General features: G+C 36.9%; 1 protein-coding gene and 1 long non-coding RNA gene across 2 annotated transcripts; both read left to right on the top strand.

Moving 5' to 3' along the window:
* Positions 1 to 9,122: 9,122 nt before the first annotated feature.
* On the top strand, positions 9,123 to 10,076 carry LOC110906829 (protein LONGIFOLIA 1-like). Its single transcript, XM_022151903.1, has 2 exons — positions 9,123 to 9,199; positions 9,301 to 10,076. Exons 1-2 carry the CDS (start codon positions 9,123 to 9,125, stop codon positions 10,016 to 10,018), a joined length of 795 nt encoding a protein of 264 aa, XP_022007595.1. The 3' UTR covers positions 10,019 to 10,076.
* A 5,550-nt stretch (positions 10,077 to 15,626) lies between these two features.
* On the top strand, positions 15,627 to 17,550 carry LOC110908558. The gene is made up of 2 exons (XR_002574712.1): positions 15,627 to 16,280; positions 17,329 to 17,550. It is a non-coding gene; the product is annotated as an uncharacterized LOC110908558 (long non-coding RNA).
* Positions 17,551 to 23,220: the final 5,670 nt, after the last annotated feature.

Genomic DNA, 23,220 nt, shown 5'->3' with positions numbered 1-23,220 from the left:
ATGTATAGTTGTTCCAACAAAACGTTGAGTTTATCGAATCAAAATTAGATTGAGCCTGGTTTGAAAGGTAGAATATAGTTTGTATATGTAAAGGAACATAAAGTACTCGTTGGTTATGCATAACGTATTTTGTAACAAATAGAAATGCTAATTTTGTTTAAAAGGGTTTACGTAATCCGAAAAATGGTCGGTCCCTATGAAGTCTTCTTGCCCACGTGTTTTGTAAATTGGTGTAGGAAAAGGGTTTTCGTTAAAAATTAAGTTCGTTTCATCAAAGAAGAAATTATGAATTTAGGAGGTTCTTGTGAAAACTAGGATCCTTAGAAGAGAAATTTAGCAAAAGGACTTAGTGATTAAAAAAATTAACAAATGATTTGTTGATGTTGAAAAGGGTATTTGGTAAAACAATCATATAACTTCTATAAGATCTTATAAGTATTTGAGAAAGGTTGGTTGGATTTTGATTAAAAGTAGAAGGTGAGCATGTTTTAGTGATTAAGTCGAATATGAAGTTCATGGGCAAGAGTTTCATTGAGCCGATTAAATTAATAGGTAGCATTTCGTAAGGTTTTGAAGTTCGAGCAATAAAACGTTTTAAGACATGATTATGAATTGCGCGTATATGAGTTGAGTGAAAATAGATTGTAGAATAAGAAGTACGTTTGATAAAACAATGCATTTTGAAATCGGTATGAGTGGGTATTTTGAATAATGATAAACAATTTGGGTATAAAATATGATCGAGTTTGCATAATAAGATATTTTGAAGAGACGTTTTGGTAACGATCACCTAGGTAAGGGAATCACCCCTAACTCGTTGGTGATGTCGTTTTTTTTTTAAGAAAAAGGGGAGTGGAGTTAGTCGTCAAGGTAAGGAAATCACTCTAATCTTAATGATATGTCTCCACTCGTCGTTACAAGGAATATGAAATTATATTATATGAAATCATGCATATATATAAATGTATGGAAAAGGTTCAATATGTTGTGTGCATGAAAAGAGAATATCGAAAGTATACTCGAGTTTGAAAGATTGCATCGTATAAAATAAATATTAGGAACACATGTTGATCAAAATTTGGATAGTTCCAAAACGGAACTTTGACTAACCAAAGTGGTCGAAAAGTCTTTTGAATTTGAGGAGCATGCTTTGGCCTAATAGGTAAAATACTCTCGCCGACAAGTCGGTTAACGGTATTTACCCTTCCGGTTACTACATGTCCCAAATCAATCGAAATTTCGAGACTTGGCGGGATTTATAAAAAAAAATACCAAGGAGTGGAACTAGTCGACAAGGTGCGGGTTTCACCCCTAACTTGACGATTTCGTATCCTAAGTGTGGTTGGTACTCGTCGGGTCAAAATTTAATTTCGACATGTTGACGAGGGTCCACTAGAATTTGAAATTTGAGTTTTACCATTAAGATGTGGATTTCACTCCTAGCTTAATGGCGATATCTCGTGTAAAAAAGAATATGTAGATTGAGATTCGTTCACCAAATTGTGGGTTTCACGCCTATTTTGGTGAATTCGTCTCGAGTGTTTACGTATTTAGAATAGTCGAGTAAAATGCATGAGGGAAAGAGTATGTTAAAGGAATAAACAACAAATATAAACTCACAATGAAGCATATTAAGAATAGCACATAATGAGTGGGACAATAAAACATGTATTAGCACATAATAAAGCAAGTATAGCATGTCAAGTGTTAACACCTAAGCGACATATATGCTTAAAAGATCAAAAGAGAATAAATAAGAGCAAATAAGGTAGCATGCAAGTAGTTTCAAGTAAAACATAAGAATAAGGCTCTAAAACTATAGACTAGGCTAAAGCATTCCTACTTTTCCTAATTCCCTGTAGTTATGGCTCTGATACCAATCTGTCACACCCCAACCGATGGCGGAAACATCGGAGTGAGACGAAGAAAGATTGCTCATCACACATAACGCTATTTGTGACAGTATTTAATAAATCGATTTCATTTCATAAAGTAGATTGTCAACATTACAAAAAAAAATTCAAATACAACAAGTTCAAAGAAGTATATAACAACATAAGCAAAATTGATAGAACGGTTAAACCTAAACGTCTATATGTGTATCTAGGCATCAACGCTACTTCATTTCATAGCATCATCATCCTCAGCCTGTAACATGTTTAAAATAAAGTTCAATGCAAAAGCAAAGGCGAGTATACAAGTTTAAGCATAAGTATAAGTATAAGTATAAAAGTTTAAAACGAATCCACATGGCAACTAAGTCTATACGAGATCAACCTAACATGGCATGCAATATTTCTAGCCAACCTCTGTTTACGCAAGAAAGTTTATTTAATTCAACATGACCCAAGTTTAAAGGGGGCGGTGCGTTACTCCTATAGCGCTATACATGTCGAAGGGAGGCTCGTGAGAGCTAATGACTAAAACATATCACATAAGTATGGTCCACGTAAGCATCAAGTATCATAACATAGTATTCATGTATAAGGATTGTTTTGTGAATTGCATAAAGAATAAGTTTAAGTGTAGTTTAATAGTAAAACATGTTACACCCCAAAAAGTGGTAAACATAAAAAGGGGGTTGCGAGTATACTCACAAAATTTGTATAAGCTTACCGATTATCCAATGTGACGAAGTTGACGAGGTTAGAAGGTTGAATATGTCCGTTTAGGGATTTAGGAAGTTAAAACACAAGAATATATGTATTCAAAAGTAATCGTCCTTTAACACCAAGTACTTGTTCTTGACACTATGAAACCTCAAGGGTTAATGTTTTCATGAGTAGTATACTCATTAGAATCGTAACAAGTCTTATGTCTTGGATGATGTATTCTACTGTTTCGATGAATGAACACAAGTCCACCATCAAGGATTCGAATAGTAAACATATGTATAAGTATTATATGTATTATTTAGTCCAATAATCAAGCATGAGGTAGAAGATAAATCTTCATTTAGATACCTCTATTGTGTCATAGAATTCATGTAGGAGGTAGGAAGAACAAGCTTCCATTTAGGTACCTCTTATGGTTCACCACTACACTTGATGTAAAAAAAACAATCAAGGAGGGTCATGAACATACAATAAAGAATAAGAAATATACACACTAACTAAGAGAAATCATCAAATCATGTGAGGATTGTATGTTTGGACAACCCAAGTTGTTCCATAATCACTCATGTATCAAAGACAAAGTTTGACATGACTTATGGGTTAAAAACCCTAAACAAAACACCAAGTTTATGAGGTTTAATCCTCTGATTTTTAAGTGTCTCAACCTTGTTTTTAAGCTTAACCAACCATGGGATAAGTTGTAAGCATTAGGACATAGGTATGAGATGTGTTGAACACAAGTTACATAGGTATAAACAAGTTTTTGATGAACATAAAAACAAACAGAAAGTTTATGGATGATTTTGGGGCATTTCCAGGTCTAATTTCTCCAAGGAGAAGTCTAGGAATCGAACCCCATGATTATCCAAGTAAGTAAGAAAAAGAATCAAGTGATTTCGTTAAGAAATGAGTGAGTTATGCTCATTTTCGTGAAGGGGTGTCAATCTGCTCGAACCCTTGCTTTCAGCTACGGTTTGGAGGATGTTTTGAGAGTTTTTGGTGTTGCAAAAGTGGTAGGGAGGCTGGTTATAAGTGGTATTTATAGGGGGAAGGATTAGGGTTTCAATGGGTTGGGCTTTGTAAGTGTTTAGAAGGGGTTACACCTTGAAACTAGCCCACAAAACCCAACTATATTGGGCTGAATTTTGCTGAATTGGGGCTGCCATATTTCTTTATTTTTTATTTTTTAAAACATTATAATGAGTAATTTTGTTAATTAAGTTGTGTAATAATATGCAACAATGTTTCCCCTAACTTGTAACAAGGTGAAATATGAAATAAAACATGATTTAACTAGGTAAAAAGTGTAATGTACAAGTATGTAACATGTTTGTAAGTGACAAGTATATGTCACATATTAGATGATTAACCGTTGTATAAATAAGCATATTATTAGGGGTTTTTAGGTATCAACAATTTAAGGACGAGTATGGACATGCATCGTGAATAAGTATCGTATAAGTATGAATTACAAATAAGGATTCGATGTACAATGAATTCGAACGTATGAACATGTATGAATATGTAGATGGTGAATTTAAAGAAATACGAATTTTATTTATGATCCAAGTCTCGGATTTTACAACGAAAAGAAGACTACAATAATACAAGATTTCCAAAAATAGCATTACAAGGCGAGCTTTCTAATTATGGAAGGTATGAAAAAGCAGGGCGTTACATCGGGTCGAGGGGAAGTCATTGTCCTTTCGAGTGGAAGTTCTGACCAAAACTTTGAAGATCTAACCGCTCATTGCGCACGTGCAGGTACCGCGCATGGTGATGTTGCTGAGCTCGTGCACGAGGTTGTCGGTGATGATGATGATGTAGAGGTGTCTGCTGACCCCTCTGCTCAGTTGGAGTTAAGAAAAAAGGCGAGGACTGATAGGTCTGGAAGGAGAGAGGAGAAGCCTGAGGGTAAAGCTGCTGGTTCTTCTCGTAACCGACCCTCTACTCTTCCTTGTCTAGATTATGTGGTAGTTTCTGATACGCTGTCTGGCCTAGGGGCTGGTGAGGGACGTCGAGGATCGGATCCTGATGATAGTGCCACTCTGACTGAACATATGAGGAAAAAAGCCCTTGAAGACCAAAAACGCCAACTTGATGAGCAGGCTGCTGCCCTCCTTGCTGCCAAAAAGGCAAAACTTCACAAAGAAACCCCCCCGGCGCCTTCTGAGTCTGAGATCGACCTTGGTGTTTTTAGTGGGGGTCGCGGGAATCTGTTGGAGGAGCTTTATGCTGCATCATCCCCTCCTACTGGTAATCAGCTTTCCTTTGTACGTTTGTCATATCTTTCATCAAGTTATTTTAATTGTTGTCTTATGACAGTGGTCAAGACTAGCAGGAAACCTCGTGTGGTGGACATTTCTCAAATTACTCCACCTGCTTCACCCCCGTCGAGGACAATTGGTTTAACCCCTCCTTGTGGTGATGTTGATGTGGACACGCGGGTTGGAGAAGGGTTTACTAAGGGTGTGGCTGAAGGAGGTGTAGATGCTGGAGGTGATGGTGGGGGTGATGCTGGTGCTGATAAAGGTAAGGGTGTTGAAGTGGGGGTGGAGTCTCGTGAGACTACTCCACAACAAACTATTTATACCAAGCGTCCCCCTGGTGGGGGTGGAGCTACTTCCGGCGTTGTGCGCAGCCCGCACTTTGAGCGTTACCCTGCTGATTCCTGGGGTAACCCGACTTGTGACGATTTGCCCCACGCCCCGCGCTGGAACCTTACTCAGGGCTCTCGGATGGATGATGTTAACAATTGCCACGAGTTCTTTGCTATGTCTCTTCCTCCTGCTGAGAGGATGTTTCAGAAGAATCGCAATCGCTTTTCCCTTTTGGACGATCATGTTCGTGCTGGGGTTAATTTCTTTGCCACATCACAGGAAATTCTTCGCGAGTGGCGATCGATGGGGGAAGAGACCCTTGAGTTTGAGGAGTCGAAGAAGTCGTTTGCTGAAGAGAGGGAAAAATTTAATGCTGAGAAGAAAGGTTTGCAGTGGAGGGTTGCTGAAGCTGAACGGAAGCTTGAAGAGCAAAAACAGCTGAATGAGCAGAAGCAGAAAGATTGGGAGGCCGCGTGCGCGCGTACGAACGTTGAAATGCAGTCGCATCGTTATGCTATTGTGCGGTTATCTGGTGAAAAAACAACACTTGCTGAAGAAGCGCAGCAGGCGCGTGTTGCATCCGAAAAGAAGGAGAAGGAGTATATCGCTCGGATTGATAAGTTAGAAGTTCTTGCTCAGCAAAAGGCGACGGAGTGTGGGGATGCGCAGCGCCTTCTTGCTGAAAAGGCTGCTGAAGTCCAAGCAGCAGAACTCCTTGCGGAGGAAATGTCTACTGACACCAGATGGTTGCTTTCCCGTGGAGTGCCCTTGGTAATTTCTTTTGCTCTTTCTTGTTCTTTTGTTTTTGCGATTTTTATCTGATTTCCTTGTTTTATGCAGCTTGCTGACCGTATTCTGAATTCGACTGAGCTTGCCACGTACATGCTTGAATTGGGTCGAGCGGGTTATAATAGCGGTCGTAAGTTTGGGTATGCTGAAGGCAAGTCTGCGGCTATCAATAATGAGAAAGACTACCACTTTGAGCTGTATAAAGAGGATTGTGATGGTGCTTATGCTGCTAAGCGCAAGGACTTTTCAACCCAAGAGTTCGCCGTTGTCCGAGCGGCGCAGAAGTTGTCTCGGAAACCAGATGGGGTTGCCTTGTTGAAGAAGGCTTTGGGAGAAGATGTTGACGCGGCAGGGGGTGCTGGCCCCAGTCAGATTTGAACGGTGGATTCCGGCCTGTGTGCCGTGTATGGTCGTGAATTGGCCTGTAATGTTGGTTGCTTTAAGACAATTTAAAGTTTGTTTACCTGTGGGTGTGTGTACCTGGGATTCTTGTGAATATTTTATCGCTTTTTTCTACGGTTATGCGAATTTTGTTATCGTCATAATATGTGCATGTTTAATTACTTTGATCAGGTGTCACGAATGAATGATGGCGCTGACAGGTGATGTTGTGTTACTACAACGTTTTATTCTGTCGTTTGAACGTGTGTGCTTATAGGTGACATACGAAGTGATCGAGTTGCAGGTTATTGTGTGAGCTCAGCTGTGATCAGCCTTGGGAGCATTACAATGTTTAGTTACCTTGCTATCGATATTTTCGTGTTTATGTGGGCACGAAGTTATGTTTTGGCGTTTTGTAGGCTTTGGTTGTGTTTCTGACCCGGCTGTTCACTTGGTTGTGACGAGCCTTGGAGGTCTACAACGTTTCCTATGGTCGAGCCATTGTTGTTTTCGTGTACGCCCAAAGTAATAAATGCAGTTGTGACAAGAAATTTGCATGAAATAAAAGTAGCCAAACACTTCTTGTATTAAAGTAAATGTGTTGGTTGTACGCCCTTTACGATTACATGGTTGTGTTACATGTAGCACTTTCGGAGTTGTTGGGCATTCCAGGTTCGTGGAACCTCTTTGTCGTTGATGGTGCGTAGTTTGTAGGTTCCCTTGCCGAGCACTGCATCGATTATGTACGGGCCTTCCCATTTGGGAGCCAGTTTTCCAGGCTTTTCTGCGTTGGAGGCTTCATTGTCCCTTAGGACATAGTCTCCCGGGTTAAAAGTACAGACTCGGACTCTGGAGTTGTAATATTTTTCCAGCTTCGTTTTGTATTTGGCCTCGTTGATTGCTGCCATCTCTCTCCGTTCTTCTAGGAGGTCTAGGTCGATCCTCCTTTCTTCTTCATTGTTGATTACATTCATGGAGAGCATCCTTGGAGATGGCAGCCCGATTTCTGCTGGGATAACAGCTTCAGACCCATAGACCAAACTGAACGGCGTTTCACCGTTGCTTGTTTTTGGCATTGTTCTGTGGGCCCACAGTATGCTTGGTAGTTCGTCGACCCAGCCTCTTCGTTTCTCGCCGAGCCTTGCCTTGATACCATCAACGATACTTTTGTTGACTGCCTCTACTTGACCATTCCCTTGCGGGTGCGCAACCGAAGAGAAGGTATGCTCGATGTGTAGTTCTTTGAACCATCGTTCGAGGTCGTCTGCTGCAAAGTTAGTTCCATTATCGGTGATGATTCGGAGAGGTAAGCCGAACCGGCATATGATTTGTTCCCATATGAATCTTTTGACGACTGCCGATGTGGTTGATGCAAGCGCCTTTGCTTCTACCCACTTGGTGAAGTAGTCCACCGCGACTATTATGAACCTGACTGCCCCCGGTGCTTCTGGGAAAGGGCCTACCATGTCTATGCCCCATTGTTGAAAAGGCCATGCGGTTGTTACGGGCACTAGTTCATTCTTGGGGCGCATGGTCTTTGGCGCATGCCTCTGACAGCCACTACACTTTCTCAGTTCTTTCACAGCATCAAGGTGCATCCCGGGCCAGTAGTATCCGGCATTCATCACTTTTGCCACTACCATTCGAGGCCCGGCATGGATACCACAAATTCCTTCATGCACTTCCCGGATCAGGTAATTTGCGTCGTCGGCGTCAACACATCGTAGTAGTGGGCCAAGATACGACTTTCGGTACAGTATCCCATCTGCCATCTGATAGTGTTCTGATTTGTATTGGATCTTTCGCGCCTCGGCTTTGTTTTCTGGAAGTATCCCAGACTGCAAGTACATGATTATTGGCGTCATCCAGAACGTTGTTCCTGTCTGGATTACGCTTACTTCTCTGAGTGGAACGGATGGGTTGCTCAAGACCTCTATGCGCACATCCTTTGCTAGGTGCTGGAAACTTGTTGATGCAAGCTTGCTTAAAGCGTCCGCCGGCTTGTTTTCGCTTCGATTTATGTGGTGCACCTTGTAGGAATAGAAGGTTTGTAGCAACGTTTTCGCTTGGTTGAGGTAGAGTGCCATTATATCGCCCTTGGCTTCATATTGGCCGTTGATTTGGCCTGCTACTAGCATGGAGTCCACATGTGCTTCGATGTGTCGGACCCCCATTTTGATCGCCAATCGCAGGCCAGCCAAGAAGGCTTCGTACTCTGCTTCGTTGTTTCTGCGCTTGAAATCTAGGCGTATGGCGTATGTGAACTCATGTTTGTCTGGGCTCACCAGCCTTAGCCCTGCACCTGCTCCATCCTCGTTAGATGCACCATCTGTGTACAACAGCCATGGCTCATCTGTTTGCTTTTTCTCAGCTTTTTCCATCGCTTTACATTCTCTGTCTTTTTCATCTGGGACTTCCGTCATGAAGTCTGCCAAAACTTGGCCTTTGATTGATGGTCTTGGTCTGAAAACCACATTATGGCCCCCCAGTTCTATTGCCCATTTAGCTAACCTTCCTGATACCTCTGGCCTTGCAAGGATATTTCCAATGTTGTAGCACTTCTTTGTTCTGGGTATGTGTTGCATGGAAAGTGACAAGTAGAGGTCAAATAGATTATGACATTTTAACCATCTTTAAATATAAATCTATCCAACACTTTGAAGTTTTGACATATACAAACCCACTAATATACGTTTTGGTTAAAAGTAAATCAAAAAGTAAACATTCACTGCAGAGAATGTCCCTAGACGATCAGCAAACTATGCGTCATCACTGTGGTCATTTGATCATAGTCAATCACTGTCTACTGAATATGTAGTAAGATTGAAATTTTATTTCTAGTTATGTAAAGTTCTGATAATTTCTAGTAGTAAGACAAAACTGATAAGAGCATATCATCACTAGTAACTCATCAGGGCCGTCTTTGAAAATGCTAAAAAAAATGGCCCTGGGAATATTGAAAATCTGGTTCAAAAACTCACAAGGCTCAACTCAACTCACGATGAAGCACACACCAATTACATTGCATCTCTCTGTGAAAACACAAAGCCCGGTGATCGGTATATATCCAAGATTCTATTAGCTTCCGGGCTCCTACTAAGAGACCTCAGGTCAAACCTCACCACCTTCCAGTTCCACTCTTCGGGCCACCCGATAAACCCTGAGCTATTTCTGGTATTGGAACAAACCAAATTCAGCAACACACCCGAAAAGATCATCAAAAAGGAAAAATTCCACAGGAAGCTTATTTTCGACGCTTTTAATGAGATTCTTGCAGGAAAGTTAGCTTTAGCGGTTCCTTTTCAGAAGTCTTTTAAGCTCGTGAAGAAGACGCTGAATGGACAAAAGCTTTTGAGGGATTTATGTTTAGAGATAGAACAGTTACAAGCGAAAAAGAATAAGGAAAACATCAGTTTAGAGGAGGAAGACGACGGGTTGAAAAGTGTTTTATGGGAGGAAGTATTGAATCGCGCAGAAAGCTGGACCGATTATGATGGTGAGTTGTCGGTTCTTGCATTGGAGGTTGAAAGATTAATTTTTAAAGATTTGGTTAATGAAGTTTTTTTGGGTGAGGCTGCTGATGGTAGGCGAATTAAGCCCGGAAGACGTTGCAGACGGTTGTTTTCAAAGTAGTGTTTTTTTGTTGTTTACACTGTTGTTGACATTCGGTTTTCTTTTCGGGTTCTGTTTCAGATACATTGTTTTTTTTGGGTAATTGGCCTGTAAAATATGGGAATCGAACCGGAAACCTGACTGGTAAAATACAACACGCTAACCAACTGAGCTATGGACAGTTCGGAGATAAACTGATAATTAGATATTATATATACACATAATTTATGTATAGACAGTAAAAGTCGAAATAATTACGGGCCCTCTTGCATTTTTGGCCCTGAGCCGACGCCCACCCTGCACATGCTCAGGGCCGGCCCTGTAACTCATGCTTTGGAGCTTCCGCCACACTAGAGAGTGCCAAGGGTAGAGGCAAAGTGGTTTATCGAGCAATATGAACAAAGAGCTGACAAGAATCCCACATTGATCGATCTCGGAAAATTGAATTTTGATATGGTTCAGGCTGTTCATATTGAAGATCTAAAACATGCATCAAGGTATCATTTCTACCTCACGTGTGCCCAAATTATTTAGTTACAACTTGTTACACATTAACCATAATATAAAGCATTTTAAAACTAAATAGATTGATCAAGATCATTTAATACTATTTTGATCATTCTGATTTAATATTTTAGTTAGTTATTCAGATTATATAGGATAACAATATTACTATACATGAAAACTGGGTAAATTATAGTCAACTAAATCACACTGAATCCTTATTTTTTTTGGCAATTTCTTTAACAAAGGCCACATCAATAAACTCTTATTTCTCGAGCTTTAATAGCTTGATTTATCTTAATCGCATTACTTCAAAGTACAATTATACAAACCCTAAACACTAAAACATCAAACAATTTGATTCCTCGTTTGTTAAACAGCAACGCAAATCACACACATAGTGACACGAACAACAATAAACCCTACGTATGATATCAAACGATTTGATTCCTCGTTTGTTAAACAGCGAACTAAAACACTGTAGGAAATAGAAATTAATGCTGTAAATATCTAGAAATTAAGAAAAGTATGAAGATCTTACCTGATAACCAGATCGAGAAACAATGGCGGGGGGAAGATGAAAATGTGAATGAAGTAATGGTGGGAAGATGGAGGATTTTGGGGGTTTTGATTTGGGGAATAAGATTGAGAGAGTCAGGTGTCAAGAAATTGGGCGGGATTTGCAATATTTGAGGGTTTTTGTTTTCTTTCCTCCAAATTACCATTCTTTGGATAAAATCGTAAACATTAGGTATGGAATATGGTTATTAAATTTGGAATAAAATGATGAACATTAGGTATGGAACATGGTTTTTAACTTTTCTTAATTAGTTAAGACCCATTTTCTTTTTTAAGTGAATAGTCATTTTTTGACCTGTGGTCTCATAGGCATACACCAGATATATATATGAAAGAAATACTTTAATTTAAAAGGAAAGTCTAAACATAAATATGAATTTGCATATGGAATATGTATTCGGATATGAAAATTTAAGAAAATACGTAAGTATGAAAATAATATTATAAGTTCATAAATTCATAAAAGAAAAACATAGTTGTAGACTAAAAACATGGAATATAACTGGTTTATCTACAAACATCTCTTCTTTGTGCTCAGATCGTAAGTATTCATCATTGTTTGTCCTGCAAAAAAAATAAAAAAAAAACTTTTATTATAACTTTAGTTTAGTTTAATTATTTATATAGATAGAATATGTGTGTGTATATATATATATATATATCAAACCTTTGACTTCTTGGTTTGGGTTGGTTTTTATATAGATATCCCGTCGTCGTGGTCAGATCGTCGTAAGTATGAGGTGCCAACGGTGATATAGTCGTTACCCTTCTGAATACCAACAGAAAATGGTGGTAATTCGTCAAACTGGTTGTACTCTTCCTCGTCGTCAACATCATCAACACCAAGAATACATCGCTTACCTTGCAATACTATATGGTATCTTGGATTGCACGGGTCTTTGATAAAAAATACTTGTGTGGCTTGAGTTGCGAGAATGAATGGTTCTGATTTATACCCATCCGTTGTAAGGTCGACAAATGTAAAACCATGTTCGTCAACTTTAACACTTGTGCGATTATTGACCCACTTACATCTAAACAAAGGTATTGTGAACGAAGAATACGATAACTCCCAAATTTCTTGTATGACACCGTAATATGATTCTTTGGCGATTATCATTTTGTCGCCCTTCGTACTTGAGGCTATTTGTGTGACTCCACTATTTTGCGTTGCAATTTTATCATCTTGTTTTTTAGTGTAAAATGTATAACCGTTAATATCATACCATTGGTAAGATATTACTCTAAAATCTGGCCCCATCCCCAATTTCTCCACAGTTTTATCAACATTTGGTTCACCATAAGTTTCCTCCACCTTTTTCTTCAACCAATCACAAAACCCCTCGTTATGTTGTTTGGTATACCAATTATCTGACTTGCGCAAGTGTGTCGACCGTAGTATACTCTTGTGTTCATTGACATACGGAGCAATACATGTCATGTGTTGTAAAACTGTAAAATGAGCAATTTTATCTCATCAGATGGTGGGGTGATTAATCTCTTACCAACTCCTCCAACGCCTGCAAGTCGACCTGAATGACGTGATTTAGGAACACCAATACTTTTAACGCCTTCCAAATACCCTGTAAATAAATCAAGTATTGCAATGTCATTTATGATTAACAAAACTCAATTATTTTATAAATGTTGTGATATCAATACCTGTGCAATTACCTTCTGGATGTATAACCTTGAACAATACTACCTTCTGGTCGATTAGTGTTTCTCACATAACCTTTTAACACACCCATGTATCTTTCAAAGGGATACATGTATCGTAGGAATACAGGACCACAAGACTTTATCTCTTTTACGATATGAGATACTAGATGAACCATTATATCAAAAAAGGACGGTGAAAAGTACATCTCTAGTTCACAAAGGGTAATATAAATATCCTTCTCCCAACTATCCAATACTTCGGGATCAATAACCTTTGAATGAATTATGTTAAAAAACAAACAAAGTTTTGTGATTGTATGTCGGACTTCCTTAGGTAACAACCCGCGAATTGCAATAGGAATCATATGTGTCATCAAAACAAAACATGGCAATCATGAGACTTCATACCGAGCAATTTACATTCTTTCATCGACACCAGCCTTTTAATATTTGCTGAATAACTAGACGGAACTTTAATATCGTGTAAACATTGACAAAACTTCCTTTTTTCTTCACGTGACATGGTATAACATGCCGGTGGGAGATAAATACTCTTAGCTCTCTCAAAAGGGGCAAGGTCTTTACGTATTCCCATTTCTTCCATGTCTTTACGAACATTAATCCCATCTTTAGTTTTTCAAGGAATGTTTAGCAATAGGCCCAACAAACTATCGCACACATTTTTCTCAATATGCATAACATCTAGGCAATGTCGAACTTCCAAACTTTTCCAGTAAGGCAAATCCCAGAAAATGGACCTCTTTTTCCAATTGTCTCTGGTCTCGGTACAAGATTTTTTTTCCTAGAACGGTATTCATATTTTCTACTCGTGAAAATGCATCAAAACCTTTCCTAGCCCTTCTGAGCTCCTCATTTCCGTCAAATTCTTCTGTGAGTCTTCGATAATGGTGATCTCGTGGAAGAAATCGTCGATGTCCCATATACACAGTTTTTTTTGCAATGTTTTGATCTTATAGAGCTTGTTTCGTTTTCACATACAGGACAAGCTAGTTTACCTTTTGTGCTATATCCTGAAAAATTGGCGTATGCTAGGAAATCACTTATAGTGCAAAAAATCATTGGCTCCTCTCTTCTCGAGAATCCATACATCCCTTATCAGTGTATGGACAGTTATCTCTCAAGCACAGGTTTAGGTTCAGCCTCAATGGGAAAATAAAATGGAGCACCTAACAACATACCACCGAATTACCCTATTTCCTTTATGGGGAAGAAAAAAAATTGCGTAACTTAAAGTTCGTCTTTTCATAAGCATCATACATGTCTACACCTGAGCTCCATAGGGTTTTAAGGTCATCAATCAAAGGAGACAAATAAACATCAATGTCATTACCAGGTTGTTTTGGACCCTGAATTAACAATGACATCATTATGTATTTTCTTTTATGCATAGCCATGGAGGAAGGTTGTAGATGCATAAAAGAACCGGCCAAGTACTATGACGACTACTCATGTTTCCGAAAGGATTAATACCATCTGAACTAAGACCAAATCGTATATTTCTAACCTCGTTTCCAAAATCGGGATAATCGTAATCAAAGTTTCTCCACGGTGAATCCGCCACATGTCTTAACTTTCCATCGTCCTTACGCTCTTCCGAATGCCAACGCAACAACTTTGACTCTTTAGGATTAGCAAATAAACGCTTTAATCTCGGTATAATAGGGAAATACCATAATAATTTAGCTGGAGGCCCGTTTTTCGTCACATCGTCGTCATAATCATTAGTTTCATTTTTACGTTTGTACCTCGATTCACCGCATGTAACACACGTATGAGCTTTCTCGTACTGATTTCTATACAACATACAATCATTGGGACATGCATGTATTCTTTCCACCTCTAATTCCATTGGACACATCAATTTCTTAGCTTGGTACACAGATATGGGTAGCTCGTTGTCTGTGGGTAGCATATCGTGCAATAACTCCAGTAGACATGTAAAACTCTTATCGCTCCAATTGTAGTTTGTCTTTAAGTTAAAGAGTTTTAACACAGCGCTAAGCTTAGAAAATTTTGTACAACCAACGTATAACGGTTTTTCTTCGTCAGCAAATAATTGTTGTAGTTTTTCTAGATCACTGTGATCAGCATTAGCTTCCAAATCATTGTGCATGTCATTTAAATTATCGTTGACCTCATTAATATTATCATAGCCCTCGTTTAAATTATCACTGTCATCTCTAATATGCGAAGCGTTGTTCTCATCATTATAATTAAAGCCTGAATTTATTGAGGTTGTGCTACGATTAGCAAGTGACTCCCCGTGTTTTGACCAACCAGTATAATTAAACATAAATCCATTTTTCAACAAATGATACTCGATGTCTCGTATATCCTTGAAGTCCATAAAATTTTTACATTCCATACAAGGACACGGAACAAGTTCGTTTCCTTTTTTCACACTATCCTCTTGAGCAATCTTAAGAAAAAGTTTCATGTTGGTCACAAATCTTGGGTCAGTACGTCTAATTTCATACATCCAATAGTTACGATCCATCTAAAATGCATAACTAAACAAAAAAAAAAAGATTTGAATTGAAATATTAAGTATGATGTGGATGAATCAACGAAAATTAATATACAAGTTTTGTCCTTTATTTTTGTATCAAATTTCAGACGATGTCCTTTAACGCAAAATTTGACAAGTTTTGTACTTAATGTTTCAAAATCTTACACAACATGTCCTTTGAGCCTAACTCAGTTATTTTTTCTTGTTAAGTCTGGTGGTCAGACAAGAGTATGTTAGTCTTTTTACTCATTTAGTTAAAGTATTATAATAAATAAAGTACCAAAATTAAAAAGTTAATTATATTATAACACATTTATATTCAAAAGGTTATAACACATTTATATTGTTGTTGTATTTTATAACACATTTATATGTCCGACTCTCTCACTCTCAGCTAGCCTTTTCACCAGGGCCACAACCACCAACCCAACACCTCCCACCACCACACCCACTATTGAAACAACCTGTAACAACCAAACTATTACCGTCCACCGCCAATGAAACCCCACCAAAACCCGAACAACATCTTCAACTTTGCGCCGCATATGGTTAGATCTGATTGGATTTCATGCCAGTTGTAGGCTTTGAAACGAGAAGGATGGTCAGATATGAGATATCACAGTTCTTATCCTGATTGTATAAATCTAATGCTTCACTGAGTTGATGCCTATCGGCTACGGAGATAGCGTTTCAGCAACGTCAATGGGTGTTGATGTCTTCCGACGCGGTGACGGAGATGATGTTGTGAAGAAGAATAACAGTGATGGGTGGCGATTAGGTAAGAGATTTTGTTTTTGTTAGGGTTTCTTCTATATCTGCAGATTAGGTCAGAATTTAGAGATTTGGGGGATTTCTTTCAATGGCGGGTACAGTGGATTAGCTTAGACTTTAGAGATCCTGAAAGTGATTTTGTTGAACGGTTGTGTTTTTGGGTTGTTTAGGGGAGATGTAGGAAAGTGAACGTGAAGATGTTAGAATCTGGATTTTGTTGCAGATTTGAATGCGAAGGTAATACTAGGGTTTTGCCTTCGATTTGTTCGTCATTTTCCCATCCATTGATTGTGTCGTTATTGGCATGATTATTACGACAAAACTCTTGATTGGAGATGAATGGATTGTCGTTTCTCTTGATTGATGTTGTACGAATGATTAGATGCTCTGGTGCTGGATTAACATAACTGTTGCTAGAGATGGCAGGAATGAGTTGTGTTTTGGACCGTTATTTTCATCGGCTAACCCAGTAATGATCGAGATAGAAAACTGTAACCTATAATTGTAAGCTGCCCTGGTGCTAAGATTCACAACCTCTTTAAGGCATCTCACAATAAATCTATATTTGGAAAGAATCAATCTATTATTTAAACATTCTCCTTACAGTCTCTGGTGGAACATTTCTAATTGAACCTATAGCCATGTAGGATATGTGTATCGTTAGAAAAAGAGTTGTTGCTGTTGTCATTTGTCAAGCTACTGATACAATGGGGCGGGCGGACACCAGATCTCAGCCCTCGGAGATCGATCTGGGAACATTAAAGAATGTCTTTAAGGCATCTCACTACAAAGCTAAATTTGGCAAGAATTCGTCTCATGTTTAAATGTTCTTCTACAGTGTAGCGTTAGAAAAATATTTATTCATAACTGTAGTTGATATTCTTTTAGAAGCATTAGGAATGAAGTACTACAAACAATTGAATAATGTATGCACAGATAAAAAATTTGTGCTTGTTATTTGATAGATTGTGAATGGAAGAAGTGTATAGCTGAAGGCATTTATTTTGTACTTCAATGTTAATTGTAGTATTCACATATACGTATAATCATGTATGCATATGAATTATCATTTCATATTCTTAGACTAAAGCTGTTATTTGTTAATAAGTGTTACTAGATGAAATTTTAGTTAATGCCCGTGTTTGAGTTGGTTCAAGATAAATATAAGTGCATTTACTGTTTATAATAGTTGAGGCTGGTCAAGTGCATTATATGATTGTGTAGACCGTAGGGTTAAATTGAGATTTGTATTATTGACTTTTTTCGGTATTATGATTTGGTGCAGCATAGGGTAAGATTAGGGAAGTTCAAGAGAGATCCGGATTCAATAGCAAGAGAGGGAGAGAACTTGCAGGCTATCTAGAGCCCTGATACTAAATTAATCGTTGTTATTGTAAGTAAGAAATTGGCAAACCTCTGCATTGTTTGATTTTGATTCACGTGTGGAATAATGTAAGTTTTATACGTTTGCCTATTCAATCCATCTTATCGGTAGCCATTTGCAGCATTGTTTGATTTTGATTCACAAACTATTTCCGGATCAGTTTCATAAAAGGAGGCTTATTCAATCCATCTTATCGGTAGCCATTTGCAGCATTTGGCGTGGGAGAAACAATTTGGTTTTCTTGAACGAGCCTGTTAGAATTGAGAAGATCTCAGGGGAGATCAAGACTCTCCTTTTATTTAGATTAAAAAGTAGGTGTAAGTAGGGCTGTAAACGAACCGAACGAACACGAACAAGGCCTTGTTCGTGTTCGTTCGTTAAGGAAATAAATGTGTTCACGAACGGTTCATGAACACTTACCGAACAAGATTTTATGTTCGTGTTCGTTCATTAAGGAAATGAGCGTGTTCGTGAACGGTTCACGAACAAAAACGAACACAAATAAATTTGGCGAACGCGGCGAAGGATAAAGATAGATGGCCCAGAGAGTAGCACTCGAACTTGAATCCCTCATTGTGGAACAGAGGTTGATCGTATTCGACGATGTAAATAATGAGAAATGAAAGGAAAATGGTGCATAAACAAGGTAAAAGTAGGTTTGCTAGTTTAATTGTTAGGGTAATAAAATAAATAAAAGTTTAATAATATAAATGTACAAATAAAATATAAGAAAGTACAAAGATCTTCAATTAAAACACAAACATACGAACATAAACGAACGCAAATCAACGAATGTTCACGAACACGTTCACGAACACCTTACCGAACGTTCGCGAACACAATCGAACGAACGAGACCTCTGTTCATGTTCGTTCATTTAACTAATCGAACGAAATTTCTTGTTCATGTTCGTTCGTTTATTAAACGAACGAACATAGACGAACTTCCATCCAAACGGTTCATGAACTGTTCGCTGAACGTTCGGTTCGTTTACAACCCTAGGTGTAAGGGCTTCGCTATTGATTGAAATAAGTGGAAAATTTCTGTTTGTAATTGTATTTTTGGTGTCCTTGGCTTTGTATTTTGGTTGCTACCAGCCAGTTGCTTGCTAGCTTGGTTCAATAAATGCTGCAGTTTAAAAAATAATAATAATCCACTAGAGTTCAACTTTGTAATTATTCTTATTTTGGGCGTTCCATGTCTTCTGATCCATGATGCTATATTTATTATTTTGGGCATTCCATATGTATTTCTGGGCAGTTCTAAAACAGCCTAAATAAACAAGACTAATTTTTTCAGGACATTTGTATGGGCGATCAAAAAACCGCCCAAAACATATATTTCCACCGCACAATTAAACAAGTTTTCCAGTGGTGGATTGTTCTAAATATACCAAAAACATTTTCCTTTTAACTCCAACTGCAGTGAAGCTTTTACGAAACACAATTATATGCGAAACAAGAAAAAAAAACTATATATGTGTAACAATAATAGAATACATATACAAAACCACTTAAATTAGTGATTTCATTAAATAATAAATTAAAAAAAGTATTGTCATAAGTGTTACCTTGAAGTGTGAAGATCCACAATGAAGGAAACTATGATTGAACAACTTGAATAGGTGTGGTTTTAATGAAGAATGAACTTTAACTTGAATTAATTTGGCTTGAACTTGATGAGAATATGAACTTTAGAATATGCAATACAATCTTCTATTCTTATAGAATAAATAATGATAGAATTTTTTTGTTTAAATTTTAAAAGTATTATCTTTGTTTTTGCTTAAAGATAAAAGGATTAGTATATTTTGTTTAAAGTTAAAAGGATTAGTATGATTATAATATTTCAAAATAATTTTTGTATATTAAATCGTTGAAAACCCGTTGCCCTAGCTTGGAAAGTTTTGGTTTTAGTGGCTAACTTTAAATAATTTAATTACTATTTTAAGTTATGAAGGGCATTATAAGTTTGACTTTGATTTTGTATAATTGTTGTTAAAGAAACCGTCATTTGTATATTATATAAAAATAATTAAAATTGGTAATTTATTTAGCTAACTCTGCTTCTAAATGATAAGCTTTAATGAGAAATGGTTTCACAATTTGATAACATCTATTACAAGTGAAAATATAAAAATAGTGACATTATTTATTATATAAAAAAACCGTTAATATATGTTAGGCCTAATATGACGGTTTACATAATAATATATAAAATTTTAATAATAAAATGAGAAATATATGACGGTTCCATATAATAAAATAGGCCTAATATGACGTTTTAATATATTAGGTCTAATATGACGGTTTAATGGAGATTTCATAAGTCCAAATCTCAAATATGGCGGTTTCATTTATCAAAATAAGACGGTCCAGTAAAATAGGTTTAATTCCAAATCTCAAATATGTCGCTTTCCATAAAATCGTCTTAAAAGCCTTTTCTAAACCGTCTTATTTGCTCTTTTTTGTACTAGAGGTGATATTATCGTTTGAATGTTTATTTATCAAAATATCTTGCACATGCCTCTCATGCAAGCAGGATTTAACTATAAGTTAGATGGAGTTAACGTGGTGGACCAAAACCGCAATACAATAAAAACCTTGGTATGTAAATTGCAAAACATTTAGATATTGTAGAATATAACAATAACCACTAAACCATAGTAGGGCCGTTCAAATCGCTCGCCGCTCGTCACTCGCTCGACGCTCGTTCGGAAATTGCTCGTAAAATGCTCGTTCGGTTTGACGCTCGGTTGTAAACGAGCCGCTCTGATCGGTTCGGTTTGTAAACGAGCCAAGCATGAGCAAAGGTTCGCTCGACTCGGTTCGGCTCGAATTATTATTTAATTAGTATATATATACATATACATATACACATACATCTATAAACATGTATATACACATATATATACACAAATATAAATTATACATATATACACACACATACACCTATATATATACTCACACTTACACATACATATATACTTAAATATAAATTAAATTTATAGTTTTATATGTACCAATCTATTAGATTTTGGTCAACTATATACAAATTTACAACTATTATACGTACTAGCCCAACCACGCCAATAAAAAAATTAAAATCAAAACTAAAAGTTAAACCCTAAACGATAAACGAAAGTCTGTTCATCGCCTCAATGTTTCATGTCATTACCCTAAGTCGATCATCTTCTGCTCTCAACGTAATTGTTTATGCAATATGATCATCGTCTCGTCAGCCACAACATTGTTATTCATAAGAAAAATATTATGCCATGAAATATGCTTGTTTTTAAAGACATAAAAACGTGAGACCCAACATTGTTACTATCTCTCAGCAAATTTAAATTGGGCGACACGGTTGTCCAAATCGCTCGAACTTCGCTCGATGCTCGCTCAGAATTTTTACTGCTCGAAAAATGCTCGCTTGATTTGATGCTCGGTTTTAAATGAGCAGCTCCGCTCCGTTCGGTTTGAAAACGAGCCAAGCACGAGCAAAGGTCCGCTCGGTTCGGCTCGGCTCGTGAACAGCCCTAAACCATAGGGACCAAAACCACAATTTACTCTTGAAAAAAAGTATCATGATCTTTTCTCATATGAATTACTCCTCCCCTTGAATTTCAAATGATCTTTTTTAGAAAAAAATAATACACCGTATTAACGATCATTTCATTCTCCTTAATTTAAATAGGCTATTGCTATAGTTTTCTTAATTTAAAGAAAATTATTTTACAAGCTATAGAGTTACGTGATACGTACTAGAACATAATCAATGAATACCTAAATTATGTACCATATATGCAACTAGTAACAAATTCTCAAAGTAACACTACATCAATAATCACATACCAAATGATCAATGAATACCTAAATAGCGTACCAGATACTCAATGCATACCTAAATCTAGAATCATGTGTCATGTGTGCAAAAACAGTAACAAATGCTCAATGTGATAATCACGTACCATGTGTGCAAAAACAGTAACAAATGCTCAATGTCATAATCACGTACCATGTGAAGCAGTAACAAATGCTCATTATAATAATCAGGTACCATGCGAAGCAGTAACAAATACTCAATGTAACATTACATCTATAATCACGTAACGACTTATATTACAAATCTGATCACATAATAACAGAAAAACAATTAAGTTCTCATAATATTGAATGTATAATTATGTAATACGCATAACTTTAGTAAATACATTACACAATCAAAAAAATATAATAACGTAATTACGTACGAATACAAAATCACGTGACATTACACTTGTCATATATGGTACATTATTATAGATGTAGGGTTACATTGAGAATTTGTTACTCCTTGCATATATGGTACTGAAACATAATCACGTGACGTTATAGCTTGTAAAATTAAAAAACAAAAATTAAGCAACTACAGTAATAGCCTACTCAAATTAAAAAGAATGAAATGCTCGTTAATACGGTGCATTTTTTTTAAATATCCCCGTATGAAAAACTTATAAACGTTTGAAAATCGTTTGGGAAATAGGTCATGCGATGAAAAGACGATAATACCATTCCCACCCTAAATTAAAAACTACATGTGTCACACTGAGATTGTCCCGTACACTCCGTATGGTAATTCCATCTTGTATGTGATTTGTTGCCTATAAATGCATTGAGACTGATATCGTATTTACTCATTTGTTTTTAGGTTTGTAAATGAACTGAACGAACACGAACGATGTATGTTCATGTTCGTTCATTTACCTTCAACCGAACAAACGATCGGACACGAACATTTAAATGAACGGGTTTTCTTATTCGTGTTCGTTTGTCAAAAAATTGAACATGTTCATGTTCGTTCGCTAAAAGTATAAACGAACGGTTCACAAACATAAACGCACATAAACACACATAGTTGAACATAAAAGAACATAACAAATCATAACGAACATAATTGAACAGGGATTTGAATTGTATAGCAATAGTAGAGGAGAAGAAGAACCTAAATATAGGTAAATCTTAATTCACGTTTCATATGATAGAAAAGATTGCTTCTAAATTGGAAAATATAAATCAAATATATCAATACCAAGAAAGTTTTGAAACGGAAAGTCAAAGCTAGTTATGGGGTGATAAAGAAAATTAAATAGGTTTTTAAATTTAATTAGTAATAACTAAATTTAAAAGATGAACATAAACAAATGGATATAAACGAACACAAACGAACGAATTTAAATGAACGGACATAAACGAACGTAAATGAATGAACATAAATGAACGAACACAAACGATCGTTCATGAACGTAAATGAACAAACGGGACATTGTTCATGTTCGTTCGTTTATTTAAATGAAGAAAAAAATTGTTCATGTTCGTTCATTTATAAATAAACGAACATGAACGAATTTTCTACCGAACGATTCATGAACGGTTTACTGAACGTTCGGTTCGTTTACAAGCCTATTTGTTTTTTAATAATAAATAAGACTTTTATAAAATTGATCGACAAGTCTACTTATTGAGCTTGTATAATTATCTTGAACGAGTCAAGCAAGCCAATTCAGTTTTAACTCTTCAACTTAAGCTCAAAGTTAATGCAGTCAACTCAACTCGACTCGTTTATTTCTAACAAGATGAAATTTAAGCGAGCTCGACTCATAAAAACTCGAACCAGGTCATTTATTTTTTAAAATTGCAACTAAAATCAATATATTTTGGATAAATGCAAAGTTTATTACACAGATTCAATATATCCCAACGGTATATCAATGTAAAACTTGGTCTAAGATTCATAAAGATTGGATAGCTATTTGGA

Source organism: Helianthus annuus, chromosome 14 (assembly GCF_002127325.2).
Source record: "Helianthus annuus cultivar XRQ/B chromosome 14, HanXRQr2.0-SUNRISE, whole genome shotgun sequence".
In the NCBI taxonomy this organism is placed as follows: Eukaryota; Viridiplantae; Streptophyta; class Magnoliopsida; order Asterales; family Asteraceae; genus Helianthus; species Helianthus annuus.
The sequence above is the reverse complement of the archived record's forward strand: the minus strand, read 5'-3'. Positions and strand labels throughout refer to the sequence as shown.

Excerpts from the sequence above, each read along its gene's own strand:
- LOC110906829 (XM_022151903.1), top strand. The coding sequence starts at position 9,123 with ATGTCCCTAGACGATCAGCAAACTATGCGTCATCACTGTGGTCATTTG. Across the intron at positions 9,200-9,300 it reads AATCACTGTCTACTGAATAT|GGCCGTCTTTGAAAATGCTA; the intron begins GTAGTAAGATTG and ends GTAACTCATCAG.